At 28.7% G+C, this 23,519-nt stretch overlaps 5 protein-coding genes across 5 annotated transcripts in view; 2 read left to right on the top strand and 3 right to left on the bottom strand.

The window, feature by feature from the left end:
• Nucleotides 1–1,602, top strand: part of LOC119676127 (peroxidase-like) — a 2,820-nt gene extending 1,218 nt beyond the window's left edge. The window contains exons 3-8 of the mRNA XM_038087358.1: nt 3–491; nt 552–717; nt 807–980; nt 1,042–1,240; nt 1,304–1,409; nt 1,469–1,602. Of these exons, the coding sequence (XP_037943286.1) occupies nt 3–491; nt 552–717; nt 807–980; nt 1,042–1,240; nt 1,304–1,409; nt 1,469–1,553 (1,219 nt within the window). The 3' untranslated portion in view covers nt 1,554–1,602. The remainder of the gene's footprint in view (nt 1–2; nt 492–551; nt 718–806; nt 981–1,041; nt 1,241–1,303; nt 1,410–1,468) is intronic.
• LOC119676128 (peroxidase-like) overlaps nt 1–23,519 on the bottom strand; it is a gene marked incomplete at its 3' end in the record, with an annotated part of 95,526 nt that overhangs the window by 16,033 nt on the left and 55,974 nt on the right. The gene's annotated exons all lie outside the window — the stretch shown is intronic.
• Nucleotides 2,632–5,535, bottom strand: LOC119678040 (DNA replication licensing factor Mcm3-like). Its single transcript, XM_038089678.1, has 5 exons — nt 5,103–5,535; nt 4,031–5,042; nt 3,822–3,970; nt 3,652–3,736; nt 2,632–3,593 (listed from the first exon to the last, which is right to left on the bottom strand). Exons 1-5 carry the CDS (start codon nt 5,444–5,446, stop codon nt 2,712–2,714), a joined length of 2,472 nt encoding a protein of 823 aa, XP_037945606.1. The 5' UTR covers nt 5,447–5,535; the 3' UTR covers nt 2,632–2,711.
• LOC119678046 (ER membrane protein complex subunit 2-like) lies at nt 7,005–8,726 on the top strand. The gene is made up of 5 exons (XM_038089685.1): nt 7,005–7,038; nt 7,168–7,576; nt 7,874–8,030; nt 8,087–8,182; nt 8,256–8,726. The coding sequence occupies exons 1-5, from the start codon at nt 7,005–7,007 to the stop codon at nt 8,439–8,441; spliced, it is 882 nt and encodes a 293-aa protein (XP_037945613.1). The 3' UTR covers nt 8,442–8,726.
• LOC119678045 lies at nt 9,189–14,607 on the bottom strand. Its single transcript, XM_038089683.1, has 3 exons — nt 13,992–14,607; nt 10,151–10,582; nt 9,189–10,089 (listed from the first exon to the last, which is right to left on the bottom strand). The coding sequence occupies exons 1-3, from the start codon at nt 14,030–14,032 to the stop codon at nt 9,606–9,608; spliced, it is 957 nt and encodes a 318-aa protein (XP_037945611.1). The 5' UTR covers nt 14,033–14,607; the 3' UTR covers nt 9,189–9,605.

The following is a 23,519-nucleotide window of genomic DNA, read 5'->3' as shown; positions in this document are numbered from 1 at the left end:
AGCTCAAAAGAAGAAAATAGAAAAGTTCGCCAATTTATAGGTGGATTACTTAAGACAAGTGTATTGAATAATCGTGAATATCCTCCGTTGAGTCATGGTAGTGAATGTGGAAAAGATATGAGTCAATGTTACAACATTCCTGATAAAAGAAACCAAGAAATTCCTACCATAATTGTATTGCATGTTATATTTCTCCGAGAACACAATAGGATTGCCAATGCTTTAGCACTTTTGAATCCACATTACGATGATGAACGGCTCTTCCAGGAAGCAAGAAAAATTAATATTGCGCAATACCAACACATAGCTTATTATCACTGGTTACCACTAATTCTAGGACAGTCATATTCTCTTGATAATAATTTAGTGTATTACGTACATCCACATGATTATGTCAATGACTATAATCCCTCTGTAAATCCAGCTCCACTAGTTGAATTCTCATCAGCTGCTTTCAGATATTCCCATAACCAAATTCCCGGATGGTTCTCGTAAGGCTTTAAGAGATTAACAATTTCAGATTCTTTGATTAAAAATTGTTTATTCCACAGCTTGGTTGGACCAAGTAGGCATTATAATGAAACTATGCGTTTAAGTGATTATATTAATCGTCCAGAAAATATCAACTTTATATCCCATGGTGATAATTTTGACTCGCTTGTACGTGGTTTATGCACACAATTTCAGAAAGAAAGTAGCAGTCATGTTGATAAAGAGGTAAGTACTGAAATCCTCATATAATTCATAATATGTATATATTTTTAAATATAATATTCAATACATTATATATGTTAACATTATGTTAGATTAAACATCATTTTGGCCGTAAGGCAAACGAAGAATACGGAAAAGACTTAAAAGCAGTCGATATACAGCGTTCACGAGATTTTGGTTGCGCCTCTTATAATGATGTTCGTCATTACTGTGGACTACCACGTGCTTATGATTGGCCTGGATTTTCGAATGAGATACCTGCATCTGTAACTATATATTACTGAATTACTTAATATTGATTAATAATAATTCATAATTCTTATATAGAAAATTGCTTTGCTGAAGAGTTTATACAATTCTCCAGATGATGTGGATCTTGTAGTTGGTGGATCATTAGAGAAAACAGTGCAACAATCAGTTTTCGGACCAACATTTCAATGTGTTGTCGCCAAGCAATTTGGCAAGACTAGAACAGCCGATCGATTCTTTTTTGAACACGAAAATCAATATAGTGGATTTACAAGATGTAAGTTAATTTTGATGCTACATATAAACAAATGTTACAATGGGTCCTTTAATTGAATAACAGGTCAACTGGCTGAGATACGCAAGTCTAGTCTTTCGGGACTCTTCTGTAATAATGCTGATTATCTGCTTTCAATACAGCCAAATGCATTTATTTTCCCAAATCGAAGGTAAATTCTATTTGTTTAATAAACTACTAAACATATTAATTGAATATCGATTTCTTCAGGAATATGTTAAAGAGCTGTAGCGATATTCCACAAATAAATCTGAACAAATGGAAACAACATGACCAATCTAAAACTTACACATAAATATAAACATTAATACATTTTTGCATATAAACTTTTTTTAAATATTTTTTCAAATCCTTTTTTTTATTAAATGAATTAAATAAATATATTAAAATATAGTTTTGTTTTTTAAATGATTTATTTCGAAGAGGTTTTGATAAATAGTGAACTACAATAACAAACAATTCTATTATATTATTTTAATTAATTGAAAGTTTTACTGATCATACAGCTGTTTCGAGTATTGCGAAATACCTGTCATCAGTGGTCTTGTAATGATTACTCGTAAATAGTGTTTGAGACTACAAGTACCAGGGATTGAACTCGTGCCCTGCCAAATTTAAAGCTCAAAGTCAGCTCTCCTTAACCAATTAATCTAAAGCCGTACTTGCCTTTTATGTATGCACATTTTTCTAGAGTTTTATTAATTTGCTGTAAAAGTTTTATGAACAAAGTAATAAAAATTTGCTGTGATTTGTTTTAAAAAAGTTTAATCCACAAACCGGGTTTAACAAACAAAAAGTGTACTTCATCTATAATGATCGTAACTTTACAATAGTTGGAAGCGAAAACATATGTGCAAATAATATAATTTAAAATAGGGTGGTATACAAATTAAGGTTGGAAGATAAAGGAATGGATATAAAATGATAACACCCTTTTCAAAGCTTAGAAACTTTACTTCATCGATGATAGCTAACTACGAATCATTTAAGCTAGACCTTGCCTCATTAGTGGATTTATTAAATTAAAAAAAAGTGATATTGTCTAATGTTCAGGTTTCTTGCTTCCTAGAGACGTCAAAATATATTTTCGGACTAACAAATTGGAAACAATTATTTTTCGATCGAAATATTTGTATATATATCCTCGATATGAAGATTACTACGGCATGTAATAAAGTTCGCACTATAGTTCTTTTCATTAATCATTCTAAAAGTCGTTATTTAACAATTTTTAGTTAGTGCTATCCTTAGTTTTGTCGCCGACTTATTATAAATAGCAATCATTTACACAATTTATCTAAAACTAAATAATTGTACCAAACAGATGTCATATATATAGTTTAATAATAATAACATATATATTTATCAATAACATAATAAATTTTTATTAAAGGCATAAAATAGGAAAGAAGAAAACATGACAAACTTAATCTATAAATTAATAAGTTAAAAATTATATTAAAAATACAATTCCATCGGCAACCATTATTTGGTTATCTTCTGTCATTCGATGTACTGCTGCTTCAATTTCTCCATCAGAGAATTGTTCATCATTATTTTTATTAATTGCCTCAGTTATGCGTGTTAATGACAAACTTTGCTCGCGAGCCTCCCTGAATACTTTATGAAGACTATTCTTGAAAATACCTAGACGCGCGTCAGTTATAGTAGCAGGTTCTGCTGCACCATTCTGTCCACTGGAATTATCTGTGCTAGATTGAGTTGCAGAACGACCGGCACGTGTAGTTCGACTAGATGTTATAGATCTTCTAGTATCGCGGAGTGTGAGATCTCCAGCATCAGGTTGTGGTGTTTCTATCTCATCTTCGGTATCATATGTAGTTCCAGATGCATCAGTACGTTCTGTACGAGTTCGTTTGGTACGTCGAGATGGCGATCTCGGTGTTACTTCATCTTCTTCTTCTTCTGATGTTTCGCCATTGCGACGTCGTTTATGGCCTTTATCTTTTCCAAGCACTTTTTTGAAATAAGCGAACTGTACCAGCTCAATTGCAGCTACTGCATCATCAGTTGTTACATTTTTAGATAGTCGAGCACGGGCATGTGCTGTTGACAAACGTATAAGTGTTTCAAGTGTACGAGCAGTTACAGGTTGAGTTCGTGCGACATCAGATTGCACACTCTCTTGGGAACGTAAACGTGAGTACTCGTTCGAAATAACTTCGCTTGCTTCTTCAGTTAGTTTCGGTTTCATACATTTTGCAATATGAATATATTTTCTCATAAAATCAACTGATAAGATTTTTTCATGACGTTTTCTGGATTTACCATGCAAGAGAGCGTCGTATTTTTCATAAATTTCTGCATTTTTTTTCTAATAAAAATAATTATAATTATAAAATGAAAATATATAAATAATATTAAATAGTTACTTCTTCATTATTTGATGCAAACGATAGAGAATCAGCATATGAACTACCCATTGACAGTGGTTCTCCGTCAGTTTCTTTGGGATTTCTGTTTGGATTATTTAAAAAAAATTAATAATATATTTTAAACTATTTCACTTATTAAAAATTTTAAAGACTATACTCAAACTTACCTATATCTGTGCATACGAACAACATGATCTGATATCATTTGGTCGATATCACTGTCAATAACATCCAACATAACAAACAGTAAATCAAAACGGGATAGAAGAGAATCCTGCAATCCAATATTTTCCATTGGTGTTTTATATTGATCGTACTAAAAGTAAAGAAAATATAAATAAAATTAATACATAAATTAAAAAATATAAAAACTCACTCTTCCATAAACAGGATTAGCTGCTGCCAGTACTGAGCAGCGAGCATTTAATGATGCGTGAATACCGGCTTTAGATATTGTTACGCGACCCTGTTCCATTACTTCATGTATAGCTGTACGATCAATATCGCTCATTTTGTCAAATTCATCAATACAAACTACACCTCGATCAGCTAGTACCATAGCACCTGCCTCTAGACGTCGCTCGCCCGTCTCTTGATCTGTCGTTACAGCAGCCGTGAGACCGACACCACTTGAGCCACGACCTGTGGTAGGAATTGCTCGTGGAGCAGTATTTAGTACATATCGAAGTAGTTGAGATTTCGCTACACTAGGATCACCAATTAGTAAAATATTTACATCTCCACGCAAACGTGTACCATTCGGTAAAACTTTCTCAACACCTCCAAGTAATAAACACAATATTGCTTGTTTTACATAGGCATGCCCATGTATTGAAGGTGCCAAGCTCTTTGATAATAATTCAAATATATCATTATTTTTTGCTAATCTCTTACACAATATGATATCTTCATGTGTTATATCCAAGTTACTCTCTTTGCTCAAGAGTGATATGTTGTTAGCCAATAAAACTGTACGAAAAGTCCCTGAAGTATATCCACCTTGCTTGCCCGGCAAGCAACGATAATTGCCCACTATTTGTACACGATCGCCTGGCTTACAACGATCAACTAGATCATCATCACATACAATATCAACAGATCGTGGCAATTGACCAGCTGGGGCTTTCTCTGGCATTTCTTGTATGGTCAATGTCTGATGATCTTTGTAAACGGATAGTCCGAATTCAGTTTCCAATAAATTTCCATCTTCATCTTTAGTTGGGTACACAGCAGTGGATGGAACTGCTTCAAATGATGTAAGATCAGTATATTTACGTTCTAAGACTTTTTTAGTTGCGGGGCAATAATGAACGCTGCGCACCACCTTCGGGTGTATGAGCGATACTTTGGTTACTATGCCTTCAACACATACTAAGTTCCCAATGTAACTATTAAAATTTAAAAATATATATTAAAATGTACATAATATTAATATTTATATAATTTACATTGATGTCAAAGATCGAGGCGTTACGTGCCTGTTACCAAAACAGCCTTCGAACCCCACAAAAAAATCTTCATGTTGTTTAGCTAACGACGGATCCACAGTAGAAACGTATTCTTTAAGAGCGCGTCCAAATGCTAATTGTTCATCGGATGCATTATTCAGCAACCCCTGTGCTCTTTGCGGATTTTTTCGCTTTAAATCGTTAACATTGACAATAAGCCTTCGACTTTTTTCGGATATCATCTCTTTCACATAGCCAGCATATATTCCTTGGTCTTCTTCATCATCGAGAAAATCCAAATACTCCCGCTGAATATCTCTTATATATTGTTCTGCCTCTGTCATTTTTAACTAATAGCAATATATTATACGTTATTTAATTCCAAAATATAAACTTTAAGAATTGTCGCACCAATGTGTTTGGTTGCTGCGAATTGGCGGGAAAACATTGCCAAGCAAGAGATGGCAAGAAGTTATTGTAGAGATGTTATCGAAAATATCGATTACTTTAATGTACAGGATGTTAGAAAAATAATTTGCTTTGTTATGACTATTGCATATATTTTGCCTCCTATAATAAAAACTTAAAATAAACTAAGAAAAACATATATTTTTACTACGGCTGTGTACGAGTTCGAGTAAATTGAAATTTCCTAAGGATTTTTTGCATATATATTATATAAATATTTATTTATTTATTTTTTGCATTTATTTATTATTTTTGGTTAAAAGTTTTCAAATTCATTAAACTTCATTATAAAATAAATGTGTCCAGAAACTTTAGAGGCATAATATAAATGTTGTCATATTTATTTACGAGTTTTATGTAAAAACTATTGAACAAAAACAGAATTACATTGCATATTTAGAAAAAATTAATATGAAAATATTGTAAAATTCGAAATTAAATTTTAAATTTTCAAGTTCAACGTTAGGCAACATTTCCAAAATGTCTTGACTATAAAGTTATGAAAAGTTTAACACAACATTTTTAGAAGTAACAGCATTTTCTCCATACAAAATGGTGAACAACCACTATTTTCAATAATTTTTTGGATGTAGAAACTCTTAATAAAAAATAAAAACACATACGGTGGCAGCAATATTAGGTCTGTTCCACGATCTACTCGTAGTAACTTTGAGTAACACTGTGTATACACAAATGTGTCCCACCAGCAAATTTTCGAGTAAATGAGAGCATCTGAGAGAGCGTAACATCCCTGTTGAAATTTGAAAATGCTCCACAAACTTTACTCGTACATTTTATTTTAAGTAAAATTTGTGTGATGTGTGAATCTGTTGTTTTTGCTTGAATTTAAATTTTTGCATTGTTTATTTTCTCACCAGACTTTACACAAAGATGTTTCAAGAAAATCTGTGTAAAGAACTAAATTTGGCACTTTATTTGTGTTATGCTCTCAGTTTGTACTTTACTTGAGTTATACTACGAGCACCTCGTGGATGATTTGAATAACTCGAACTAAATAGAGTGCAACAGAGTTTAGAGAGCATATTTCATACAATTATAAAAAAAATCTTTTGCTGTCCATAAGTCGAACCTTTTCTTTGCAAAATGGTGCTTCGTGTTATGGAAGTTTGTCTTTATATATATATATATATACATATGTATAAAGTTAAAAATATTTAAGAATATTAAATATTTTTCAAATTAATGAAAAATATGCATATACATAAAGAAAACATTTTTTTCTCCTGGGCTATCAAGCAAAATAGCTGCCCTGTCTTAACAATTGACATATTTTTCAGCTGACGCTTTTCATAAGTAGAATAATTCTATCGTGCTTATTAACCCAATTTCATGTTTCCTAATTAAAGTTTAAGCAGAAAATTAAATTTATGTGCATTTAAAATTGAAAACAATAGTATTAATAATATATTAAAAATGTTGAGTAATTTTGAAGATATGTCCTGGTCAGGTAAGATGGGAAATAAATAAATTATGTTTAATTTAGTCGTACCTCAAAAAGTGAGATATATATAAATATAGAAATTATTTTCAACCAATCTAATTAAATTCATAAAAATGTAATTCGTTTATATTATAGATGTCCGTGATCAGTTTAGAAAATGGCGTGAAAATAACGAACGAAAAAGTGACGAAGTGATTCTTCTTTGGGAGGGTATTTTAGAAGATCGAGTCCAGAAGACTGGAAATGAACGTCACCTGATATTAGAACAAGTCATTATGGCAGCTTTCGACACAAGCCGCTTCGATATTGCAACCAAATGTATTAAAGAACTAAGTGTGGAATTTCCAGGGAGTATGCGTGTTATGAAATTTAAAGCAATGCGTTTAGAAGCTTTGGAACGTTTCGATGAAGCCGCTGATGTTCTTGATGCTATTATTGCTAAGGATGAAACATGCGCTGCGCCACGTAAAAGAAAAATTGCTATACTAAAAGCCAGAGGAAAACGTGGTGAAGCTATAAAGGAACTTACGGAGTACTTAAAAAAGTATGTTACAAAATTAAAGCCAATAAAATAAATGTGTGGCACTGATTATATTTCAATTTTCCATAACATTTGTGTAGAACTTAAATTACTCTATTAGTTACCTAAATATTATATTAAACGATTGTTAGGTTATCGCAGCAAAACATTTCAAATTTTGCTCAGTCATATCGAGCATAATTTTATTGTAGTATACAGTTTTTACTATTTAAAATCATTTACCAAATATGGAATATCTTATTATTGTAGAAATATTTAATAATATTATTTATAAAAAAATTTATTTATATCTCAATCTAGATTCATGTCTGATCAAGAAGCTTGGCATGATCTCAGTAGCTTGTATCTTGCTGAAGCTGATTATGGAAAAGCATTATTTTGCATGGAGGAAATGCTGTTGCATAACCCTCATAGTCATTTAATCAATCAACGTATCGCTGAAATTCGTTACACCATGGTTTGTATTACAATCGTTAAACTTGAAATTTTTCATTAAATTTTACTTTAATATAGGGTGGCATTGAAAATATTGAAACTGCCAGAGTCTATTATTCGCAAGCCGTGAAACTGAATCCCAATAACTTGCGGGCGTTATATGGCATTTACCTGGTAAGTATAAAGTAACAATTACTTTCCTGTAAATGTGTCTTTACTGTAAATTAAATTGTTTTATTTTGTCTAGTGCTGTAACGCCATTTCCAACTCCAGAGTCTTAGGTTCGAAACGTAAAGAAGCACAAAAAATCGGTCAATGGGCTCTAGAAAAAGCAACTGCACGTACTGAAGAACATTCTACAATTAAGAAAAATGCTAAATTAATCGCTGCGTTAGATACAGCACTTGGAAATTTGGAAATTAAGTCAAACTGACAGGGGACAAAACTGGTGGTTAGTGGATAGGGTTTGAATCATGCGTAAACATATATGTATTCGTATTCCTTTAAAAATGTTTATTTTCCATAAAAAATTTAAGGCATCAATTTAGTTTCTTATCGGGATTTTTATTTATTATAATTTTCGTAATTGGTTTGGTGTCAGCAAAAAATTTAGATTTTCATTCCAATGCGCTTCACAAATAATTTGCTAAAATTCAAAAGTAAGATTTAATAATGCAAATTCCAAAATAATATCAATATAATTTCTTTATGTAATTGTTTAAATAAATCCGTGCAATAAATGAATTTTAACTCAAACAAAAATTAAAACTTTTTTGCGTTTGCGAAAAATTGAAAAATTGTAATAATTTTTTCCTTTCTATATAAATGTTTCAAGTCAGTTAAAAAAAATTGTTTTTAAATAGACAGCTATATTAATTTATATACAATTAAGATAAATATATTTAAGTTACTAACTTTTAATATTAATTGTATTTTGCTTAAAATTTTTGTTATTTGTATTGTAAAATATTAAATTTATTTTATAAATCTTGCATACTTTTAATTCAATTTATTTACAGTTGAAAATGATAATAGAAATTGTTTGAACCTCTTGTGTATTCTGTTTTGATATTAACTACTCCTTTTCTCTTAATTAGTGTATTTTAAAATAAAAAAAGTAGTTACTTAACATTTGACAAAAGAAATTAATTTTATTTAAATTAAACATAACAAAACATTAGCATTTTATACATATATTTTTCAATTATAGATTTAAAATAAGAATGGTTAAGAATTTTCAAATAAGTTGATCACATTTTTTCGATATATTATATATAAAATTAATTAAATTACATAAACGATTTGAATTTATGCCTATATAATTTGTCTCTTACAATTGTAAAAAATGCAAAAAGTAAATAAGTAAATATATATTATATAATGGAAAAAAAAACTGAATTGTATGATTAAATACCGTAAAAACCATATATTGGTAGGTTATATTATATGTTGGCGTACATTGCACCATAGTGCTCTCAAAAGCAACAGTGAACTGATAAGTTTCTTTAAAAGACACATTCAATATAACAACTGAACACAAATATATATTTATCAACTTAAGGGTTATGGTTGTAAAATTCCATTATTAAATTTATAATCAGTTTGTTGAAGAGCTCGTGTATGACTTCTTTCTTTTTCGTAAACGAAAGAAGAAACTGAGCGTAGGAGAAGACTTATGGTTACTAGGCTGTATTTTATTATCTGAAATGCAGCTGTTGCTATTCGTGCTGTTGCTATTCGTGCTGTTGCCTGTACCACTTTTGCTCGCTGAACGAGATGGAGTTGTGATGTTATCTTGATTGACAATTGTTTTACATATTTCTTTAGTTGAGACATTTAGCGAAACTCCATCTAAATACTGGAGATTAGGCAGTACAAGTTGTACATAATCTTGGTAATTACTGACATAAGTGGTTGGTAAAAGCGGATCTGTTAAGGAAGAATCTATTGTCAGTGCAGAATATTTGAATAAGCCATTAGTACCCGGATTGCCCATAACAGAGAGATGTTCCAAATTAGGGCATTGCATACGTATTCTTTGTATCCAATCAGCGAGGTTTTTGATATTACAATTATTAATCCTGTAAAGATAATAACAATATTACTGATTATATATATAACGTGATTAAAGATGAACATTACCAAAATATTTTTAAGTTTGCTAAAAATGGTAATGTATTAACATTTAGATTATAGTTTCGGTCCAGAATTAAAGTATGTAGGTCTTCAAAAAATGTGAGAAATGAAAGATTTTCGAAATTGTTATAGCTAAGATCAAGACATTTGCAAACGGTAAATTTGGCGGCAATGCGTCGTGGTATTGTACGTAGATTTTCATATGCTAACGATATTCTACCGTTTTCCTCAAGTATATTATCTCCAACTGAATCCTCACTGTTGTAACTGCCGGTCGAAGATAAATTTCCACTTGTTGAATATGATGAATTGATAGAAATCATTTTGTTATAATCATATATATTCGGTGCATAGACGTCGTTGTAGTCTTCAATAGGTAGACTTTCATACGATTGAAGATTTGCACAATTTTTTAATGTATCATAAAGTGAAGGATCGCTAAAATTTAGAAAGGAAACAAAAAAAAAATTATATTAAATAATTTTTAATAATATTTTAAATATTTATTTACATTAAGATTAAATACAATTTTAAGATAAAAATGTAGAATTTTTATAAATGTGTATGTGAAATTCATTATAGGCAAATCAATATAGTAAAAATTTAAATGGTATAGTTAATTACAAGTAATGTAGTAGAATATATATAATAGTATATAGTAATATAGTATATAGTTCAAATAAAATATATTGTATTTAAATTTTGTTATTTAGGCACATTTTAAACATTTCATTACAAAAGTTTAGATCAGATTGATTTCTTCAATGATCTTTAGTGTTAAAGAGGTGATTAAAAAAATACTTCTCTGACGAAGATGCTATTTGATAATGTATATCATCTGAATTCAATTGATTTGGGTAGACAGAAAAATGTTCAATCTCCTCAGGCTATTTCAACTTGACGATAGAGGACATTTATAAAATTGGAGAGTTTTGCTTACTCTGCTTATTGTCGAGATCGTTTCAATTATAATGAAGGCTAGATCTTACAAGTAAACATTATCTTATATTGATCGTTTTAGATCCAATAGAAATCCAATAGAAATTTGTTGGAGGATATTGTAGCATGAAGTTGAACACAAATATACTTTTCGACGCTCTTAAAGATTCTTGAATTTAGATCTAATTTCTATAAACAGTGTAAAGTCTGGAATCGATTTTGTAAAGACATTTACTAATTATTGTTCGTAATTGAATTTAATTAAATTTATTTGATTTAATTTAAAATATTATAATGTCTGCTGTTTCAGATTTTTATAGTATTGCTATTGTTTTAGAATATATACATAGTCCCTTGGATTGAGACCTATTCAATGCACTTTTACAAAAAAAAAAAAATAATTTTTACATCCAAGCTGAAGACATCAGTTTCTCGGGCTTTTTGTAATATAGGTAATAATTTCAATTTAATGTTATATGTAATAATAAATACATAAATTTTAACATTTATAAGTTATACGTGTATATAAAAGTATATACGTTTGTCCTAGTAATTAGCTTCGTATATATTTAGTTAGATTTCAATATATTGGTATCTTTCTGGAGCAAAAAATAAAAAAAAATTAGATTGTATATGCAATAAATAACAAAAATATGTGTAAGCATATGGAAAGATAAAAAATATCAACTTTTTTAACTGCACAAGAGGTTACTATATTTCGTAATTATATTTTTAGAAAAGATTTATTAAAAACTATCATTAATTATTATTTCTTTAGGTTTTTTTAAGAGAAGTTTTAAACTTTCTAATATGTGTTTTCCAGTTCAAAATGTTTGGAATATGTTAATATTATGGTTAATTTCGGTGGTTCACTTTCTGCTTATGTTTGAAACATTACATCTTACCTACTAAACATTATCAATCCCTATATCATTGGACTCTATTATCCAATCCATTGTAGTATATTGCACAAAATACTCGTACTTTCATTTGTTCGGTTTCATAACATTGTTTGATTTTTAATTCTGAATTAAACATATTAACATCGTTGTAGTGTGATCCAGAAACACAGCTAACAGAGAATATAGAGCTTATATCGTTGGGCTTAACATTTTTGGTAAACTAGAACTTATCAGATTGTATCCATAACTTGTGGTCATGTCATAAGTTATGACCTGATGATAAATATATAAAGCAATACCAATAGTCATGGTACATGAGAATAGACTCGGTTAAAACACATAATGGCCAGAGCCCTGAAGCTATACGTGAAAACTGACAGGCTGCCCAACATAGCACTATCTAATTTTTGAGCAGTTACTAGCCGTACGGGGCGGTATGCAGATTTTCAATCAGTGATCGAATAATCAGCGAAGCTTGTGAGGGATATATAAATTAAAAGGAGGGACTCTGTAGAAACCCCTTAGCTAAGAAAGAGTAAAACGGATAGTTTTCGGAAAAACCTCAACATAAGACCAATAGTTTCTTAATACAACTATAAAATTATGATATACATATATATATGTATATAGTAGTACTTCATTATTTAGATATTTATATTCTTTCATATAACATTTTCTTGTTTACTATAAGCGTACAGCAATTACTAGTATATTTGAATTTAAAGTTTATTAGTAAATACAGATCTGAACACATATTAGACAACATATTTTTATTATATTTTAAGATGAATCCGAAATCGATGATCAAAACGAAATATTGAACTTATTACTTCTGCAAGGTTTTGCAATTCACAGAGAAGAAAGAAATTTTGAACCAAATATATCGTAAGGTTGATCAATGTTCTTAACCTCTATTTTAATGAAAATGGAGTTATTTAGAAATATCCAATTATAATTTTAATAATATTAACTCAATTTCATTTCTCTACATTTTATCTTCCTACTATCTTACTGTTAGATTTATGAAATAGATAGATTTTGTGATTAAGTCTTTTAATATATTTTAAATAGTCAACGTCTTCCTATGTAATGAATCTTAAATTAAATCAAGCACTTTAGTGATGTTTAGAGATCATTTTTTGAACTATATTATTATCAGTAAGCATTTTCGAAGTTTTTACTATAAATTTTTAATCCATATTGTAACAATTTCTAAGGATTAAGTGGTAACATTGTATTTTAGATAATTTTATTGATAAGTTTTAGTTAACATTTCAGATTTAAATAATTGTATAAATGAGAAAAATGGATTGTGTCTTGTGGTTTTTTTTTAATGTTGATTTATCAAGTTAATAAATAAATGAAATAATTTAATTTTTGAAATAGGTACAACAGACTAAGGTTGGAACCATTAATCCCAATTAGAGCTACACGTAAATATGCTTATATACACATATTTGTTTATTAATAAATACTTATCTACATAACAACGGTTTAGTCAATTTCAATAGTATAATGTATAGTTAAATATATGAATTGGAAAAGGTTTAGTTACTCTTTCGTTTAAATATACATGTATTAATGATAATATATTATAGGTTTGTATTATTTAAATTAATTAAATTATTTGGTGTTAAAATTATTATTAATACATTTCACATAAAAATAATTTTATAATTCTCATTACGTTTGCTTGCTTTCTTTTATAATAGAATACTCTAACTGCTGAATTATAAAAGTTGTAAGTAAGTGAATATTAATAATTAAATATTTAATATTAATGAGTTATAAATAATATATTAAGCAAAATATATATACACACATTAGAATTCAAAATTATATTCATATAAATAGTCTGTTGTATGCTAGAGATAAACAATTTAATGTTGTGTATGTTATTATTGGATTATTATAGTGAAGTTGTTCATCATTATTTTTCTAGCATTTATCACATACTCTTCAAATGAGATTATAAAGACTATTTTTATTGTTTTTATTTGGATTACCTTATTGTGTTAATATTTGAGGTCTTATTTATATCTGACATAATAAGAGGCACAGTACAGTGAATGTTACATGAATTATAAATATTTATTTTACGTCGCTTTTACAAATAAAACTCGTAGATGAATACATAAATAAATTTTTTTTGAATTATATTTTGAGATAAGTGATCTTATTTCGCACAATAATTAAGAGCTGAGTTTGTACTCTATGAACACCGTTAGACAAGTGTAATATCACATTCTTTTTTATTTGTTTTTATCTCGCCCGGAAGACACGCATTTTAAATAATGTTTCAGAAAACTTCAAATAGGTGTCCGTCGTCTTGGTACTAAGTTTTTTACATTTTCACATTTTAAATATCAAGTACACAATAGAGTCAATGTGCGTTCACTGCTGCATGTAGACTGCCAAGATAGTCGAAAAGCCGAGACGTCGAACCTACTGAAAATAGAGATTTCTTCAACAGAAACAGTAAAATCATTCGAATGTAATTGTTTTTGTTTTTTTTTTTTTTGCTTCGTGTTATTTATTGTTCTTAAGACGATTCTACTAAATGGAGAAGAAATTAATACACCGACCTGCAGTCCACACAAAACAATGAAAAGACGGACAGGAGATAAAAACACTGAACTGAAGATTGCGATAATTTAATACTCGTTTATAATTCTGTGGTGCCTCGTGCTGTTATTTATTTTTTTTTATAATTGCTTTTACTTTCTACTTTATCATTAATTTTACTTAATATTTATTTAAAGCTTTTTTGTATTTTTTATTAACAAATGTCAAAATAAAAGGATCGGTCATTGATGCTAAGAAATATACATAAGTGTATGTAGTCTTCTGTTAATTTCTTTTCATTTCATTTAAATATGCATACGTATATTAATTTAGAAATAATAGAGTTTTTACATAAAATGCATATATTAGTTGACAGTCCCACAAATTATCAATCATAGTTATTATCTATTAAATGGTGAATTAGTACATAAAGTAAGACGTTTCGAGTGTTTTGCATTTATGTTGTGTCTGCCTGTTGGTAGCTCAGCGGTTCCTCAATTGCCAAGAACCCCATCCCAAAACCGGCGAGCATACCGGGCTAGCCACCGTGCTAAAAGCGGCTTCTGAGAGCGCTGAACCACCAACAGACAGACACATTTTTTTTACAACTGACACCATTCAATAGGTATAATTTTTCAAAAGTTGAAAGATTTAAAAGCCTCCCCGTTAGACCAGAACACTAAAGCTATCTTTAAGAATAAATTTTAAAAAAATTTTAGCCAGTGGTCCGTAAAGGACTACTGCCAAGAATGTCATTCTAATAATCAAAGGCAGTTAGAAGAGTTAAATAAGTAAGCTAAATGCATTTAAATTGTAATGCATGGACCACAAAGAGAAGGTTATGTCCGGTAAAGAGATGGTATAGGTAAAAAACTGCAGTTATATTGAATTAATTACAAAGTCAATGCATTGGATTGCAATAACCTCAGATGCTTCCACTTCAAGATATAATATATGCGATCTTTAAGGACTAACATATTAAAAATCGAAAAACTTGAAATTATGTGAGGAGATTTTATATGAAGGGCACATAGGTATATCTTAACATAATCAATCTTGTTATATAACAACAAAGCTCTTGTTAAGATCTTTTAAATTTAATTGGCAATTAAGGGACTCAACTCAAGTCTTCTAAAGTTTTCATAGGAAAAATGCTTTATATATATATATATATTTACATATGAGACATATATACGAGAACGAGTCAATAAGTTATTAGAGCATCTTCTAGACTATGTTTGTTGTGTAATGATATACATATTAGTATTTGATATGTACACTCTTTTCAGCTGTTAACGGTTAACGATTTTATTTTTGTAGACGACAACTTTTCAACATAGAAATTGAATAAAATTTGATCCATTTAGAATGCTTGGAACGTATTTTTGAGAATTTGCAATGAATTATTCAGTTAAATATTGCAAGTCATTCGTCGGAGGTAGCTCCTAATATATTTAAGACATTAAAGTCTATAATGGTATAGTATCAATCACGTATATTAGTTGATATGGGTTGAAAAAAGTTAGTTGACAATTGTATTAAAAAGAATACATAAATATCTCACTTGAGAACTAATAAACTGAAAGAGGTTAAAACAGAAGATATTCCGCCATCCGATTAAAAGCCAGAATGTCAGTCGTTGAGGACTTCCTAATATCTGAAGGTAATAAAATCACTTTATAGTGTACTGGAAATCGGAAGTGCTTCGCGGAGCACAGTAGGAACACAGTACAGTAGTAGAGCAGAAGATGTTGTATTGAACCTTTACCTATCGTACTATTAATGTGAGCAATCTTAACTGAGGTTATCCATAATTAAAAACTTAGTTAAAACATAAATCTTAGTTGTCATTTAAATAATTAATTTATTTGTACTCTTAATATTATTGTAAATAAAGGGTATATCAAGTTTATCAACGCAGCAATGGAGATTTCATTGACCATATAAATCACTTAATTCTATCATTAGCATGGTAAAATAAATTGATTTAACGATATTAATGTCTTTTTTTTGTCTTTTTATCTATCTGGATTTTGAGTTTAAATTTATGAATTAAATTTTATACAGGGGCGATTTTAGCAATCAAGGAAAAAGTTGGCTTCACTGAAACCACAACTGCTATAAATATGTACTTTGATAGCCAGGTGATCCACAAATCAATGAACTCTTTGGTAGGTTAGTTAAGATTGCCTAGCATCTTCAAAAACTTTATTAGCGCTGGTTCAGGTTACGGTTGATATGGGTTCTAGGACATGATGATATTGAGAGGAAATTATAAATCTGATGAATTAGTCAGGAAAAGTATTTTTTTTCTACGAGACATATGCAGAAATAATTTATGTGCACTTGTTATTTATTACTGCAGAATACTGTCATTGGAGAAACTGATTGGTCCTGGTCAAAAGAAGGAACCCTTTTGATGTTTAGGTTAATGTAGACGACTTTTAAGAGGAAAAATCAAGAGATATATAAAGCCCACTAATAGAAGCATATCTAAGGATGTGGGTTGTATAATTAGCTACAGGTTGTTTGGTAGACGCTCTTTTACCATGAGAGTTCCTTCTAATGAAAGATAAGGTGGAAGAACATAGAACGCTTCTTCATCAGCTGACAGTTTTCCCTATAAACAGAACGAATTTTTTTAGTCGAATATGTTTTAAGTATCTCGAAATCGTTCCATAACTAACAAATAGTTAAAGTCTCGTTTCAAGTAGTTGATCCACTGTGACTGACTGCCAAAATAAAGAAAGGTAATGTAGAGATACATATATTATTGGAATGTAATTCACACACATTGAGTATATCACATGAGTATTTATTTAAATAATAATAAAAAATAAGTAAGTAAATAATATATCTGTTTGAAAATTTTATAGTGAAGATAGTTGAAATACCGACAATCCAGAGTTAACTTGACTTTTTAGTTCTGCAAAGTAAAATCCAATTCTCAAGAGGTCGTAAAAACACAATTATATTGCATAAAAATAATTTAATTATGTATTTTTAATTTAAAAAAAAATTGTTTTTTTTCTGAAAAATGAGTAATAGCAAATACAACATCTAACTAAACAAGGTGAATTAAATTATGCAAATGTGTGAGAATTAATTTTTGGAACATATATTTGCATTTATATTTGCATTTAAAACAAAGGATTTAATTTCTATTAATTATTTATTATCAATGGAATAATTATAAAAAGTAAACAGTTTATTGCACTTCTTATCAGTGGTAAACAATTTTATGTTTATTTTAGTTTGTATTTAAAGCAAAACAACAATACTGGACCTCAAATCGAATGCGAAACTATTAAATGCGAGATATGTATGTATATATATATATATGAACCCGTATGTATGAATGTAATTTATTAAAACACTATAAAGTTGATATATACATATATATATATACATAATTTTATATGCGTTAGTTTATGCAATATTTTGAATTTTTTTTTGTTTGATATCAAAGTGAATTTAAAAGGAGGTGAGGAAAATATTAGTCAATCATTAATTGTCACAAAAACTATTGTAAATATATAACATATTGAAGGGTAAAACTGATAATAAACTTTATAGAAAATATTTTCATCATAGAAAATTTCTTAATAAAATCTCATGTATCTGCATTATAGCTCGACTTTAAGGTCGCCTTAAGAGCTCAACAAATACCAATTAATGATTTGGGTATTTCCAACAATAGAGTAGCGCTGAAATAACTCATCAGTCTAATATTATCAAAATGATTCCAATCAGCGACATCGAATGGTGATACATATCACCATTAGAGGTGATATTCTTACTAATACTAAGATAAGTATTTATTATTTGTAAGTTAACAATAAAATTATTTTAAAATTAACTTAGAATAAGGACCTAAACTACTAGGTCCTTCGCCCTAAACTCTGATAAATAACTAGGAGACACTTTTATTATATTATGATATTTTTACTCAGGGTATTACCGAGGGTGTGACTATTTCATTTAAACCTTTGTTATGACTATTCCTTTTGTGATTTTTAAATTACAGTGATAGTATCAATGGTTTTAAGACTGTAGTAAATGTCTACAAATTGGTGAAAACCTGAATATTAACTATGCTTACGACAAAGGTCAGTTCTGTGTCGAGAAACTCAGATGTTATTATTCATTTCTTCAGAAAATTGTTTGCAGTTGGTTTAAAATTTAGATTGACTATATACCATATATTATACTATATGGTATATGTACTTATAATAAATTTTCAAATATTTAAGTTCTTATGTCTTGGGTTTCATATATAAATTACATATAAGGTCGTTATTAATCTCAGTGTTGATACTCTAATAATCAATACATGCAAAGAGATATCATAGAATTGATATTTAAAATTTGTCTTTAGAAAGTAGTTATAATAATCAAAATTTTTCTTATATAGTTGTTAGTGTAGGTAATTGTGGTAGTGCTCTCATAATAATTTTTATTAACAGATTTTAGTAAAAAAAGATATTTTGAACAAATTTTTTTACTTTGCTATATATCAGTATTGCTGAGTTTTTGAGATATTGTAGTTGAATAGATTTACACAAAACTCCAAATCATGATACCTGGAGAGGTAAGCTACAGTATATCCACGTATTGCAAATTTATAACATAATGGAGTAAATATAATTGATTATACAGAAAAAGATTATTCATAAAATGGTTCGGTTAAGTAGTGTGAAGATGTTTGGAACTATTTTTCGGTTTTTCCTGTTCTTCATAAAAACGCATAGTAGTTCTGGTCATGGTTCAGTTCATTCATAGTAAAAGTCAGATATAACCTCTCACAACCGATTCGGTTTGTCGTTTCATTTAAGTATTTTATTTTTTTAAATAAATAGGTTTTTATTTATTTCTTAAAACCGGTATTTATACATTGCTCGATAACTTAGTAACACGGTGTTAGTTAAATTGGTAAAATAAAATGGGTTATAAAATGGGTTATCGATTATATCTGGTACTTTTATTTAACATAATTATATATTTATTTAAAATAACAAAACATATTATTATTTTGATGATATTTGTAAATTTGTAATGTATATAAAACCAAAATAATCAATATTAATGTTTTCAACAATTATGAAATCAATAAAAATTTAATAATAATTGTTTGTAAATAAATAAAAATTTTGTCATTTGGTCACCTTAAACTATGCAGTGGTAGCTTAAGTTCTTGAATGACTTAAAGCTTTTTTCATGCAAATTTAATTTTATTGTTGCTCATAAATTTTTTTTATGGTAAGCTTTTCATTATGATTTGATTTTTAATAAAATATGATAATTCCAAAAGCTCCTGTGTGCAGCTCTCCAGCAAAGTTTTCTAGCAAATGCTGGAGAAGCGTTAGATGAAAAAGGTAAACAAATTAAAATTGTAAGTCGTGTCTGTTTCTTAAATATGCTACACACCAAGAATTATGATATGCGGCAGGAAACATAATAATTTTGTATGAATGGTTTTATCACAATGCTTTAAGGATTTATTATTATATGTTTTATTTGACTTTTGATTATTTGAATTAATTAAAAATGAATTTTAAAATATGAATTTTAATACTAACACAATATAATTTAATACAACAGTAATATGTTTGTTATTATTAGTAATATATAATAAAAATTAATAACAAAAATTTAGGATTTCATTTTAAATCCAATGATCCCATTTATCGAAACAATCAATACTGTTAATATTGTGGCATTGAGGATATTTGACAAATAGAACAATCACAAGCAACCAATGTTGCTAGAAATGCTATCGTCGTATTTAGGGAGGAATAAGGGGGTTACTTATTAGCAATATAATCTACCGATAATTAAAACTATGCAAATATTTTTAATACAAAAATAATTTTAATTTAATATTTAAGTTTAAATTTTATATTAACTTTACATTCCATAATCTTTGAAACTAGTTTTAGAATTTGATCAAAGGCTGCGTTAAAAGTAAATAAAGGTAAATAAAGATCTTGAAAATAAAACCAATAACGCCACTACTTTTTACATATGTATATATTTGTTTATATATTTTTGTGTATATAAATAAAATTGCTGTAAATTTTTATGATAATTATTTGACTAAAATGCGAAAAAGTTAGTGAACTTTTCCCATATTTTTAAGTACATTATACTCTTTTGGCATAAATCTGAGCTCGCCACACATTTTCAGATGTTTAGAAATTATATTATAAGAGCATTTTAGTTACGATTCTGTGGGTTATTGGTCAAAAATTTATTAACACAATACTGTTTGTGAGTTAATTTTCGTACTGCTATATTTTTGACTTTTGACGTTTTCGTTTGATAAATCTGAGATAACTTTTTCAATCGCGGTTTATTTTTATGGCGTTTTCGATTGGTTAATTTGTATTTAATCTAGGTTCACTCTAGATCTGTCGAACTCTATTCCCCAATCGAACAGTTTTAAAACTAAAAATGTTCACACTAACTTATTTGTCTGTGTTGGTATACAAAACGACTGTCAAATACATAAACAAACAAATTGGGCATATATGGAAACAAAAAACACTTTTTTATATTTAAAATCATATAAAGCAGCTATTAATTTCTTACTACTAATCTTACTACATGGGCAAAATGTATAGAGTGTTATATATTAAACTCAAGTGTTATATATTAATCTCGAAGGTTATACAGAATTCTTAATCGAAAATTAAAATTGCACTAAAAGTGAATCTCCATTAAAACAGTTACCGCCAATTTACCAATCAAAAACGCCATTAGTGTAATTTTCATTTTCGATTGGTAATTCGAAATGTGTAGCACTCATGATTAATTTAAAATATTTTAGATATTTTGCTAGAATATCAAGATTAGCTTGAAATTAATATCTATTGTATATGACTTGACAAATATAATGAGATTTGATTCGATATTATTATTTATGAAAACTATCAATGTCTACTACACAACTACTAAAATATTAAAAACGAACCTAACAGCTCGATTGTATATCAAGATTAAATTCAGATTTACCAATCGAAAACGCTATATGGCTATAAACGCTAAATCGAAAACAATGTTATATTTAAAAACTGGATCACTTGAATTCGAACACTCAACGATTGAAAGTAAATATTTTTATTAAATCAATAAACGGTTTGATTTTGTTTAAATTAAAAATTAAAATTAGAGTTTTATTTATTTTAATATTATATTATAATAATAAAACGTCTAAGTAATGAAACATCTTATACTTAAATAATAAAACGTTTTAATACCCAGCAAAATGATAATTACCTGTTAATCAGTTAAAATATCATTCCTTCATATGCTGCGTTTGTAGGGTGTACACATACTTCAAGTGGCTGCTGCTGTCATAAAGTTATTCAGTAGCCATTGTTTATTAATGGAAGCTTTAACAGCTTTTATAGCTTTAACAGCTGTTCCAGCGAAGTTAGCGTAAATAGAAAAATGTTATCTAGCGCGGTGCTGCTGGTGTCTAGTTTGCTGGTGCGAATAGTTTGTGTTTATGCTTAGACTTTGATAGTCGTACTTTTGGGTTGAGCTTGCTACTGTATTGGCATTCAATCGAATCGATTTACTATTCATAAATTAGTTGATGTGGCGTGTGTTCGAGATTTACTCTACAACAACAGCAACAACAACAACAAGAACAACTACAACAACAAATACGATCGAGCGATAAATACAACAGGCCCCCACGAATAAAAGCATTTTCTGGGTTTTTGTATGAACGCGTGAGCTCTGCTATAAATTTTGTTGTTGCTCAATCTGCTGACACGGAATTCACATTGGCTTCTGAAGGTTGCTGAAGTTTTGTGTAGTTTTTGTTTTTTGATATAAAAAACAAAAACAAAAACAAAAAAAAAACAAATGAAAAAACTTGCTGAAAATTTATAAACAAATAAAATTAAAATAAAATAAAAAACTTACACAAAAAAAAAATAGAGCACAAAGAAAAAAATAGAGTACTATTGTTATATCAGGAAGTTTGATAAGATTTGTTTCAAATTAATGAAGAAATTTCCCAAGTCAAGAAAGTATTTCGCATTTATCGAAAATATTGGTTGATTTGAATGATAAAGTTAATTTAAATAAAAAATTATTTTTATTTTTGACTAAGTAAAATTAATTCATTTGAAATATTATTGTAAATAAATAAGTGGCTTTTTTGTGCTTGTGTTCCTTTGAACTGCAAATACGTCAGTTGAATTAAATTAAAATAATTAAAAAAATTTATTACAAAATCTTAAGAATTTGTAAATGAAATACAATAACAATAACAATAACAAAAACAACAACAAAAATAAAAACAATAATAATAATATTTCAAAATATTGTATTTAAAAATAACAAACAGTTGGCGAATTGCATTGCAAAGTCCAACTTGAAGTCTCATTACGTTATCAGTGTTATACTTAATTTGCGCGAAGCACCACGTCCCACCCCACTGGGTTCTCAAGAAGTCTACCTCTTTGATGGGAGGAGGCAAGGAATAGAAATATTATAGAAATAAAAATAAAACAAAGAACTAATTTGCATAATAAATAATTTCAAAAAAAATAGCACAAAAAAATTTAAACAAAGGCAAAATAAACAAAAAATAAAAGAATAAGTGACTTATAGCATATATCAGCAATATCAGCGGAAACCAGAATTTGTTTAGATTGAGACTCATCGAAGAAAGAATTTGAAACCTTGAACAGATTTCTGTGTCATCACATGAGGTGTTTTTGAAGTGCTAATACGCGTTGAAATTAGAAGACATAACAGAGAGTGAAGACAAATTTTGTTGCTTTCTACAAAAACTGGACTACCTTTAATTGCTTTTCTTGGTATCATCTCTTCTGAAGTGAGGTAAGCTTAGTTCTATTTTTAAGATATTTCTTTTTTTTTACCATCATAACTTATATGCAAAGTAGTCTGTTAAGCATTCCATTCTGTTTGCATAACTGCACTGACAACTA

This window comes from Teleopsis dalmanni, chromosome 2, assembly GCF_002237135.1.
Source record: "Teleopsis dalmanni isolate 2A chromosome 2, ASM223713v2, whole genome shotgun sequence".
NCBI classification, from domain to species: domain Eukaryota; kingdom Metazoa; phylum Arthropoda; class Insecta; order Diptera; family Diopsidae; genus Teleopsis; species Teleopsis dalmanni.
Note: the sequence above shows the minus strand (reverse complement) of the source record. Positions and strands in the feature narration are given on the sequence as shown.